The sequence below is a fragment of the Oncorhynchus keta genome, chromosome 19 (assembly GCF_023373465.1).
Source record: "Oncorhynchus keta strain PuntledgeMale-10-30-2019 chromosome 19, Oket_V2, whole genome shotgun sequence".
Lineage (NCBI taxonomy): Eukaryota > Metazoa > Chordata > Actinopteri > Salmoniformes > Salmonidae > Oncorhynchus > Oncorhynchus keta.
This window is the reverse complement of record NC_068439.1, coordinates 24,373,948-24,386,661: the sequence shown is the minus strand read 5'-3', so window position 1 is coordinate 24,386,661 and position 12,714 is coordinate 24,373,948. Positions and strand designations below refer to the sequence as shown.

Below are 12,714 nucleotides of genomic sequence, written 5' to 3'. Positions count from 1 at the left end.
CAGATGGGTTAGGGCAGTGTGCAGTGTGGTTGAGATTGCATCGTCTGTGGACCTATTTGGGCGGTAAGCAAATTGGAGTGGGTCTAGGGTGTCAGGTAGGGTGGAGGTGATATGATCCTTGACTAGTCGCTCAAAGCACTTCATGATGACGGAAGTGAGTCGTTTAGCTCAGTTACCTTAGCTTTCTTGGGAACAGAAACAATGGTGGCCCTCTTGAAGCATGTGGGAACAACAGACTGGGATAGGGATCGATTGAATATGTCCGTAAACACACCAGCCAGCTGGTCTGCGCATGCTCTGAGGGTGCGGCTGGGGATGCCGTCTGGGCCTGCAGCCTTACGAGGGTTGACATGTTTAAATGTTTTCCTCACGTCGGCTGCAGTGAAGGAGAGTCCGCATGTTTTAGTTGCGGGCAGTGTCAGTGGCACTGTATTGTCCTCAAAGCGGGCAAAAAATTATTTAGTCTGCCTGGGAGCAAGACATCCTGGTCCGTGACGGTGCTGGTTTTCTTTTTGTCATCCGTGATTGACTGTAGACCCTGCCACATACCTCGTGTCTGAGCCGTTGAATTGAGATTCTACTTTGTCTCTATACTGACGCTTAGCTTGTTTGATTGCCTTGCGGAGGGAATAGTTACACTGTTTGTATTCGGTCATGTTTCCAGTCACCTTGCCCTGATTAAAAGCAGTGGTTCGCGCTTTCAGTTTCACGCGAATGCTGCCATCAATCCACGGTTTCTGGTTTGGGAATGTTTGAACCGTTGCTATGGGAACGACATCTTCAACGCACGTTCTAATGAACTCGCACACCAAATCAGCGTATTCGTCAATGTTGTCGTCTGATGCAATACGGAACATATCCCAGTCCACGTGATGGAAGCAGTCTTGGAGTGTGGAGTCAGATTGGTCGGACCAGCGTTGAACAGACCTCAGCGCGGGAGCTTCTTGTTTTAGTTTCTGTCTGTAGGCAGGGATCAACAAAATGGAGTCGTGGTCAGCTTTTCCGAAAGGAGGGCGGGGAAGTTGGAATAGCAATGATCCAAGGTTTTTCCAGCCCTGGTTGCGCAATCGATATGCTGATAAAATTTAGGGAGTCTTGTTTTAAGATTAGCCTTGTTAAAATCCCCAGCTACAATGAATGCAGCCTCCGGATAAATGGATTCCAGTTTGCAAAGAGTCAAATAAAGTTCGTTCAGAGCCATCGATGTGTCTGCTTGGGGGGGAATATATACGGCTGTGATTACAATCGAAGAGAATTCCCTTGGTAGATAATGCAGTCTACATTTGATTGTGAGGAATTCTAAATCAGGTGAACAGAAGGACTTGAGTTCCTGTGTGTTGTTTTGGCCACACCGCGTCACGTTAACCATAAAGCATACGCCCCCGCCCCTCTTCTTACCAGAAAGATGTTTGTTTCTGTCGGCGCGATGCGTGGAGAAACCAGCTGGCTGCACCGTCTCCGATAGCGTCTCTCCAGTGAGCCATGTTTCCGTGAAGCAAAGAACGTTACAGTCTCTGATGTCCCTCTAGAATGCTACCCTTGCTCGGATTTCATCAACCTTGTTGTCAAGAGACTGGACATTGGCGAGGAGAATGCTAGGGAGTGGTGCACGATGTGCCCGTCTCCGGAGTCTGACCAGAAGACCGCTTTGTTTTCCCCTTATTCGAAGTCGTTTTTTGGGGCCGCCGGCTGGGATCCATTCCGTTGTCCTGGGTGAAAGGCAGAACACAGGGTCCGCTTCGCGAAAGTCATATTCTTGGTCGTACTGATGGTGAGTTGACGCTGCTCTTATGTTCAGTAGTTCTTCTCGACTGTATGTAATGAAACCTAAGATGACCTGGGGTACCAATGTAAGAAATAACACGTAAAAAAACAAAAAACGGCATAGTTTCCTAGGAACGCGAAGCGAGGCGGCCATCTCTGTCAGCGCCGGAGTGCCTTGCGGTCGGAGGCCGAGCAGTTGCCATATCAGGCAGTGAAGCAACCAGTCAGGATGCTCTCAATGGTGCAGCTGCAGAACCTTTTGAGGATCTGAGGACCCATGCCAAATCGTTTCAGTCTCCTGACGGGGAATAGGTTTTGTCGTGGGTTAACTGGGATTACACAGTCACAACATATGGCTTGATAGACTTTAAATACACCTACATCTGAAATGTAAATTGCCTGGTTTTAAACTCTTCCAATACTCCCTTTGACTACAGTTTGAAAAACAGTTATTTTCTCCATCACTGTTTCATGTTGAGCAACACTGCCCCCTGTCGTTCAGTCACTGTATGCAAATATGACAGTAAGTGTGGAGGGTCAAAGAAAGACTCAATTTCAAGTCTGGCTACACATATGCAAGACAAAATAATACACTCAAAAAGATGTACAAGCCTTAAAATGTGTCTGTGTTGTGACATCAAATTGAACATGCAGTTAAACAAATATGCTTACAACCCCCCCCCACATGTCAGTTCTATATTCTTGAATAAACTATTTCAGCTTTGAAACAATGCAATTCAAATAAATGTATTTCTATACAGTTAAGAAATGTATTTATTCTGGATGTAAATTACAGCAATAGCCCAAAACAAAAGTGAAATTTGGACAATCACACGTTAAACCATTACATAGAGAATTAACATGTTTTACAATGTCAGGCTTATAGCTGGATCAGAGATAATGTAATGAACTACAGGGAAGGATGCCATCTTTATGACTACGGAAGCTAGTGACGACCCTGTAGCATCAGGTGTAGTCTTTAGGGCACACCATAGTGAAATACTTTACAATGGAAAACACAAATGATTCTTTTTGGACAAGTTTAGGTTCTCCCTTATTCAGCTTTTCGCTTCCATTTGGTCCCTATTGAATACACCCCAGCTATCACCTCTGGGAGGCTAGCTAGCCAGAGCAATGAGCTATAGCCTATTTATTTGTTGCCTTAATAGGGAGTTCTGGGGCAGTATGTATCAAGCATATCAGAGTAGGAATGCTGACTTTGGGTCAGTTTAGCCTTTTAGATCACAATGAATAAGATTATTTGGACAGGGCGGAGCCTGATCCTAGATCACCACTCCTACTACTCTGAGATGCTTGATACAGTTGAAGTCAGAAGTTTACAGACACTTAGGTTGGAGTCATTAAAACAAATTTTTCAACCACTCCACAAAATTCTTGTGAACAAACTAGTTTTGGCAAATCAGTTAGGACATCTACTTTGTGAATGACACAAGTAATTTTTCCCACAATTGTTTAGATTATTTCACTGTATCACAATTCCAGTGGGTCAGATTACATACACTAAATTGACTGTGCCTTTAAAAAGCTTGGAAAATTCCAGAAAATGATGTCATGGAGTTAGAAGCTTCTGATGGCATTAGAAGCTTCATCATTTGAGTCAATTGGAGGTGTACCTGTGGATGTATTTCAAGGCCTACCTTCAAACTTGGAGCCTCTTCGCTTGACATCATGGGAAAATCAAAACAAATCAGCCAAGACCTCAGAAAAAACATGGATCATCCTTGAGAGCAATTTCCAAACACCTGAAGGTACCACGGTCATCTGTACAAACAATAGTAGGCAAGTATAAACACCATGCAGCCGTCATACCGCTCAGGAATGAGACGCGTTCTGTCTCCTAGAGATGAACATATTTTGGTGCGAAAAGTGCAAATCAATCCCAGAACAACAGCAAAGGACCTTGTGAACATGCTGGAGGAAACAGGTACAAAAGTATCTATATCCACAGTAAAACGAGTCCTATATCGACATAACCTGAAAGGCTGCTCAGCAAGGAAAAAGCCACTGCTCCAAAACCGCCATAAAAAAGCCAGACTACAGTTTGCAACTGCACATGGGGATTAAACCTTGTACTTTTTGGAGAAATGTCCTCTGGTCTGATGAAACAAAAATAGAACTGTTTGGCCATAACGACCATCGTTATGTTTGGAGGAAAAGGGGGAGGCTTGCAAGCCGAAGAACACCATCCCAACCGTGAAGCACGGGGTGGCAGCATCATGTTATGGGGGTGCTTTACTGCAGGAGGGACTGGTGCACTTCACAAAATAGATGTCATCATGAGGTAGGAAAATTACATGGATATATTGAAGCAACATCTCAAGACATCAGGTAGTTAAAGCTTGACCGCAAATGGGTCTTACAAATGGACAATGACCCTAAGCACACTTCCAAAGTTGTGACAAAATGGCTTAAGGACAACAAAGTCAAGGTATTGGAGTGATCGTCACAAAGCCCTGACCTCAATCCTATAGCACATTTGTGGGCAGAACTGAAAAAGTGTGTGCAAGCAAGGAGGCCTACAAACCTGACTCAGTTATACCAGCTCTGTCAGGAGGAATGGGCCAAAATTCACCCAACTTATTGTGGAAGCCTACCTGAAACGTTTGACCAAGTTAAACTATTTAAAGGCTATGCTACCAAATATGAACCGAGTGTAAATAAGCTTCTGACCCACTGGGAATGTGATGAAAGAAATAAAAGCTGAAATAAATCCTTCTCTACTATTATTCTGACATTTTACATTCTTAAAATAAAGTGGTCATCCTAACTGACCTACAACCTGGAATTTCAAACTAGGATAAATGTCAGGAATTGTGAAAAACTGAGTTTAAATGTATTTGGTTGAGGTGTATGTAAACTTCCGACTTCAACTGTACATACGAAGCCTGAATTTAGTCTTCGTTGTGGTATTGTAACCACACCATTCCATAACAGTTATACAGTGCATTCGGAAAGTACTCAGACCACTTGACTTAACATTTTGTTACAGCCTTATTCTAAAATAGATTACATTTTTAAAATGTCCTCATCTACACACAATACCCCATAATGACAAAGAAAAAAAACTGTTGCCATTTTGCAGATTGATTAAAAAAACAGAAGTACCTTATTTACATAAGTATTCAGACCCTTCGCTATGAGACTGGAAATTGAGCTCAGGTGCATCCTGTTTCCATTGACTATCCTTGAGATGTTTCTACAACTTGGAAGTCCACCTGTGGTAAATTCCATTGATTGGACATGATTTGGAAAGGCACACACCTGTCTATATAAGGTCCCACCGTTGACAGTGCATGTCAGAGCAAAAACCAAGCCATGAGGTCAAAGGAATCGTCCGTTAGAGCTCTGAGACAGGATTGTGTCGAGGCACAGATCTGGGGATCTGTGTTTCCTCTTGATGAGGGTAAAACATTTTTTAATTTTTTTTATTTTAGAATAAGGCTGTAACATAACAAAATGTGGAAAAAGTTAAGGGGTCTGAATACTTTCTGAATGTACTGTATATGTATTAATTTCTGACCAACAATAAAAACCTCAAAAATAAACATTCCTTTCATTGCACTTTGGTTACAAATAAAGTGAAATGAACACGACAAGTAACTTTATCAGTTATACAAATAGTTTCATTCCGTTTTATTTCTTCTAGCAGTTGTTTTGCTTCTGAAAGCAAATGCTAACAAATGAGCCTGTTTTATACAACAGTTTGTCTAGGTTTGTCAGAGTATAGGCTTTGCTACAAAAACATGTTCAAATAAACAAACTCTCAAAACGCACATACACAGTCATGACAGAGAATTCACTTGTGTGATCATGGAGAAACAGATTCCCTGTGCAGGTGTAGCAGCGATTCCCTGTGCAGGTGTTAGCAGCATGACAGCCAGTGGGAGCTGACCATATTGCAGTGTCAGCCAGTCAGAGCTGACCATGTTGCAGTGTCAGTTAAGGCCAAGTGAAGAGACTGGATGTGCTGCTCAGTACATATACTGTGAACAGCTAAAATACATATTTGAAACGTGAACAAGTTGTACACAGAATGTCCCATGATTTGATGGCTTGTGCCTTTATAACATCAGTAGCTATACGTAGTCTCGTAAGAGTGTCCAGGAGAGAAAAGTAGAGCATCAAGTGTCTACGACGAGGACGTTGTATGGTAGTGGAAAGGGGAGTAGTATGCATGGACATGGGAATAGTATGACATTCGACATCATGCCATTTAGTAAGGGGTTTCATTTTGTCCACCACGGTTTCCTAGAGTGACGAGGGTTGGTGAATAGGGGACTGGGTGAGACTGATAGCAGATGGGTGTGGTCATCTATGTAGTGTTTTATAATATAATATATAATAATAATAATATAATAATATATGGTCCTTCTGTAGCTCAGTTGGTAGAGCATGGCGCTTGTTGGTAGAGCATGGCGCTTGTAACGCCAGGGTAGTGGGTTCGATTCCCGGGACCACCCATACGTAGAATGTATGCACACATGACTGTAAGTCGCTTTGGATAAAAGCGTCTGCTAAATGGCATATATTATTATGTAGTGTTTTCAGGAGGAATGACCCTCTGGCGGGCAGTCTTGAGCCTCTGGCGTTGGGTTGGAGGAGAGGTATGCTTGCTCTTTGATTCGGACGGCTGGGTCTCTGTCTGTGGAGATCCGGTGTCGCCCAACATCTCACGCAGGAACTTGAACTTGGACAGAAAGAGCTGCCAGACAACATACCAACCTGAAGAGCCAAAAAGAACAAAAGTCCTCAATAGAAAGTGCACAGTGACTGTATATGAATCAAACAATTAAATTTGTTGTAATTTATCTTTATATACACACTGAATAACAATATAAACACAACATGTAACAAAGTGTTGGTCCCATGTTTCATGAGCTGAAATAAATAATCCCACCAATGTTCCATATGCACAAAAAGCTTCTCAAATTGTGTGCATTAATTTGTTTACGGCACTGTTAGTAAGCATTTCTCCTATGCCAAGATCATCTATCCACCTGATAGGTGTGGCATATCAAGAAGCTGATTAAACAGCATGATCGTTACACAGGTGCACCTTGTGCTGGGGACAATAAAACATCACTAAAATGTGAAGTCCTGTCACACAACACAATGCCACAGATGTCTCAAGTCTACAGGAATGTCCACGAGTGCAGTTGCCAGATGATTTAATTTCTCTACCATAAGCCACCTCCAACCTCATTTGAAAGTTTGACAGTACATACAACTGGCCTCACAACCGCAGACCACGTGTTACCACACCAGCCCAGAACCTCCACACCCAGCTTCTTCACCTACAGGATTGTCTAAGACCAGCCACCCAGACATATGATTAAACTGTGGGTTGGCAAAACCGAAGGAGATGTGTCCCGCTGCATTAAGTAAATGGTGGTCACACCAGATACTGCCAAAAAATTATTCCCAGGCATGTGAAATCTATAGATTATGGCATAATTAATGTATTTCATTAACTGGATTTCTTTAGATTAACTGTAACTCAGTAAAATCTTAAATTGTTGCATGTTGCATTTATATTTTTGTTCAGTGTATATACACAAGATAAAGTCCAAAACGTAACATCAAATACGTCTTTGTTTTCCACACACAGGTATGCATAAATTAATGTAACTGGGCCTCAACAATTGATCATCACACTTTGTGATTATTATAGACAGATAGGGTTATTATTATTATAGGGTTATTATTATTATAGGGTTATTATTATTATAGGTAAAATTAGATGTAGCCTACAAAGATATGATCATGAAACAGGAGACTGCCTGACTGGATGATGCTGCAAGACAATCCTGTCGAACACTGCTCAAGCACAAAAAGAGAGACTCAACTGATATGTATCAATTATTTAAACTGATCCAATTAATAACAGCTATGAGGGACAAACCTCTAATAACATGATGTCTTGAGAGATTATTCTTTGTATAGACAACTTTGATCTACCTACTCAACATTTTCAGAATGAAAAAGGTCGAGACAGTCACTGCTCACTAAAGAAAGATAGATGACAGGTAGCTGGATATGAAACAAGAACTAAGTATAATCATGGCTGAATGCTACATAGTTAGCTTACTGTACCTAACAGCTAATACGTTTCACAGACCTGTGTCCGAGTAATGTCATTTCACATTACATTCAAGAAAACTGAAGTCAAACTGTTACTTACCAAACACCATGAAGAGCAACGCACACACAAGGGTGGCCACAATAACCAGCACAGTTAGACCAACGCTTTGCCACATGTTTGTCTTCTTGTAAGGGCTAACTAGCCAGCTAGCTTCTAGTTAGCGACGGCGTTACAAAATCAAAGTTGCTGACAGCTACGTTAACTCCCCAATTCGCTTTACCGTTCAGTCCATTAACTCATTCACCAGACTGACACTGACAGACAGTTTACAACTGTTGTTTGCCACAGAAATAACGTTACAACATAATTCCTTGCTTTCAACATTAGTGGAGAATAACGTCACCTAAACTAGCTACTGCGGCGAAGGAAAATAAATCCCTCGTTGCTGAGTGATACGGTCTCGCCGCATGCAAAAATGTCAACATCGGTTTGCAGTGCCAAAATCATGGACGGATAAAGTACAGTTCATATCTAGCTGCATCATTGCAACCTGAACGATTACATTTGGAAAAGAAAGTAGATATTACAAAATCGGTGGTGGAAATGAGCATGCGCGGTAGGCTTAAGATACGCGTTGCATTTTGGGTACAATAGTCAATAGAGTTCGCCAGCTTTTAGTTCTAAACCCCGGAAATGATTTACCTCTGGTTCGTTCAACCGTTCCAATGTGAAAGTGAATGGGGAAAGAATAGGGTTTTGGGATAAACGCCGAAAATAAGGTCTGAGATTAACACAAGTTTATGAGATAATATCAAACATGACATTTATAAATTATGAAGCCTTTAAGTGCTTTTTAAAAATTACATTACATTACAATTATTTTATTTAACCTTTATTTAACTAGGCAAGTCAGTTAAGAACAGATTCTTATTTACAATGACAGCCTAGGAACAGTGGCTTAACTGCCTTGTTCAAGGGAAAAACAACAGATTTTTACCTTGTCAGCTCAGGGATTCGATCTAGCAACCTTTCGGTTACTGACTATTATTTCTTCCAATCTAGTTAGACCTATATCCCCCAAAAAGTGACATATTTAGAGTGATTCACACAACTGGAGTACAATTTGTCAGATCAACAACGACAGATCAACAAGTCAAATCAACAACAAGCATCTGGATCCGCTTATTCTGACATCTACAACCAAGCTGGTGAAAACTTTCACTACCATTGTGTTCAGGACACGTTGTGTTCAGGACACGTTTTTCACAGCTCCCAGTCAAATGAAGGTCTTTCATCTACTCCATGTAGATCTTGTCAAACATCTCACTCTGGGCCACTGTGAACATAGTCTTCCAGTCCCCCACCTTCCCTGATTAGAGACATAACAGACAGTATGGTATCACTTCATAGGCCTTTTCACACTGCATTGGTCTTAGCCCTGGGCTATTTTAGCCCCAGGCTAGCCTGGGCTAGTTTAGCCTGCTTTCGCACAAGCATTTATTAAGCCTGGACTAAGCTTTAGACCTGGCTAAGGATTTAAGCTTGTATTCCAAAACCCTGAGCTAACGGACAAACAACATGCGACCAACATTCGTTCTCTGACACACGACCAATGTTATTAGCACATTATTTGCTCTTGCTTTTAGGCTAGCGTTTAGTTTCCTGAAGTGATGGTTTGTTTGTATAAACCTTGCTGTCTGCCTATCTGACCTCGGAAACAAATCAATATGTTTCACTTTTGAAATTCGATCTGGCCCTCTATGCACGTTATATGGGTTTTTGTCCTCAGGATGAAATAGTACCAATTTCCTTATCAAAATAGTGTGCAGAACACATTACAGGCATCACAAGTATATGTAAATGAAGTAACAGTGCAGATTTTGTTATTGGACAGTGAGCGTTCTAGACGTAGAACAATCCAGTTTCACTGGATATTTTGGCACCGTGTTTCTGGGGCTAGCCCCAAAAAGTTTGTACTAGCCCAGGGCTAAGGTTGGTGCTATCCCACTTTAGAATGTGCAAGAACACTTGCTTAGCCCAGGGCTTGGAGGCTCTTAGCCCTGGGATAAGGTGCAGTTTGAATGTGCAGTATTTGGATAGTCACAAATTGTAACGGTTTTCTTGTGTCGAAGGAGAGGCGGACCAAAATGCAGCGTGGTTGAAGTACATGTTTTTTAATAAGACAACTAAACATGAACATAATACAAACCAGGAACACTGAAACAGCCCTATCTGGTGCAAAAAACACAGAGACAGGAACAATCACCCACAAAACCCAACACCAAACAGGCTACCTAAATATGGTTCCCAATCAGAGACAATGACTAACACCTGCCTCTGATTGAGAACCATATCAGGCCAAACACAGAAACAGACAAACTAGACACACAACATAGAATGCCCACTCAGATCACACCCTGACCAAACAAAACATAGAAACATGCAAAGCAAACTATGGTCAGGGTGTGACACAAATAGATTATTTGTATGTAGTCAACTAACTGTCAACAACATTTCACCTTGTTCAAAAATTGCAGGATGCTGTATATCATTTTGAGCCTGTGGGTTTTCTTTCATGTTCTTGAAGGAGGGTTTGTCCACTATTGTGTCAATGGTTTTGTCATCCATGTTTTTAACCAAGTTTGATATCCTGACAACCGCACCTCGTGTGTCCTGAAAGCAATTGTTGTTGTGTTGTTGTTTGATTAGTCTTACCAATATGCAATCCATTGTTTTGTGATCTGATCATTATGGAAATTAATTTACCTTGATCATATCCTCAAATGTCAGTGAAAGGGTATCAAATTAATCTTCCTGAGCATACCAATCAGCAACATGGTCAAACCAAGAGCCCCCGAGAACTAAGAAATACATATATTTAGGTTATTTCACAATGACACACTTATCATGTGCATTGAAGAGGCTATAGATGTGTTTGATCAATCAATTAAATCAATTGCATGCATGTTATTAAGCCCTTTTACATCAGCAGTTATCACAAAGTGATATACAGTTACTTGACTTAGACCCCAAAGAGCAAGCAAAGCAGATGTGAAAGCACAGTGGCCAGGAAAAATGGAGATAACTGAAATGTTGTGTTGTGATTACCATTCCCCCAAATAAATTGAATAACAAATGTATCAAAGTCAGGTTCGCTCTCAAGGGCTTTCATGAAATTGTTGGAGATTAAATAAGGACACTGCAACATCGTTTGGGTTCCTGGCTATGTAGACCACCTGAAACAATTTACACAGTTAAAATACAGCCTTATCAATAGATATTTAATACAACAATAAAAACACAAATACAGTGTATTTTCACTCACAAATAAAGTAGATTGATGTAAATTAACTTGTTTCTTAAAGAATTATTGTTAGCATGCAGGTTTTTTTAAATTATGTCTTTCTGAAGATGTTTTTTAAACATAATCTGTGTACAGTTTTATACATTTTACACTACAGAAATAGCATATACACTAAACTGTGTCACACCATGGATTTCACTGGCAGTTACCATTTTGCCTTCATTGCATGTGATCTCTCTCTCTCTTACCTTTCCCTTCTCTCTCAGTCCTTGAGGGAGTGAAGACAAATGCAAGTGAGACACAAAGGTCCTTGGTGATGGCATGTTGTTGTCGTCCACTTGTCTTATATTCTCCTCAAACCAAGGCACCAGTTGTTGGATTGATTGTTTGTTACATCCCTCTGTCATTTGATCGCCATGATACAATAGGGACAAAATATTCTGTATCCATGTAGTTCCTGTGTTTTTTAAAGAAATATAATCTGGGCATTTGTGAGATTACGTTGCACATTCACAGAACAATCCCAAAATTCATGCATAATTTAATATGTTTTGTAGTGTAGCCTACATTTCACTCTGTAGTAAGCACTGTATAGTCCTATAACCTACACTATGTCAGATGCATTGTTTTACCTGACCGTGGGTAAGTAACAGCAAATATGTCATCATCATGTACTTCAAATGTCTCCAGAGACTCAAGGTGTTCAACTTGATGCACCCCTCTGATCAGGTTGATCCCCTTGTATGGGAAAAGCCCAAGGGCAGTCTTCTGAATATTCTGTTCCTCTCCCATCCTTCAGTTAAAACAGGTATAACCATCTATTACAGCTATTAGGTTAAAAACTAACATTGTCTCCACAAGTACATATATACCCTCTACTGGGCAGAGTCAACTCTTTGCACATCTCGACAGCCAATACATCTCTGTTGCTAGGCAGGAACTTAAGTGATGTGTGTGATAAACCTGTTCCTTCTCCCTTCAAGTGACCTGACCTCTGTCCACATTCCTCACTAATCCACAGCTATCCACCTTTATCAGTGACCACAACCATGTGATTGTCTTTTACCATAATTAGTAACTCTCCAAGCCCCTAGCTCTTATCCAACCTCCATTGACCCCACAATATACATTACTCATACATGTACCCATTAACTTCTAGTTTAGCAAGTATTTCCAACTAGAACCCAACACAACCAACAGGATGTTTCTGAGAAAAGTCCACACTTTCAACAAAAATTTAAGATCAGTTTGGAGGAATCTCTAATCTGGCCTTATTTCACCATGTACTAAAGTATAGAAGTTCTAGAAACTGATTACAGCATGTCCAAGTGATTGGGAGTCTTTCTGGCTGCCGAACAAGCATGCATTGAGGTCGCACTGAGGTCATGTGAAACATTGGTCAATGTGAAGTTGATACAGGCAGAGACTATAATTTTGTATATATAATTACCCCTTCCCTCAAGACGTTGAATCATCAGTCATATTTGATACATTTCCGATTCATATGTAACAAAGTCGTATATTTGCTCTCAAGGACTATTGT

General features: G+C 40.9%; 1 protein-coding gene across 1 annotated transcript; it reads right to left on the bottom strand.

The window, feature by feature from the left end:
- Positions 1-5,403: 5,403 nt before the first annotated feature.
- LOC118371950 (small integral membrane protein 13-like) lies at positions 5,404-8,521 on the bottom strand. The gene is made up of 2 exons (XM_035757608.2): positions 7,967-8,521; positions 5,404-6,507 (listed from the first exon to the last, which is right to left on the bottom strand). Exons 1-2 carry the CDS (start codon positions 8,040-8,042, stop codon positions 6,317-6,319), a joined length of 267 nt encoding a protein of 88 aa, XP_035613501.1. The 5' UTR covers positions 8,043-8,521; the 3' UTR covers positions 5,404-6,316.
- Positions 8,522-12,714: the final 4,193 nt, after the last annotated feature.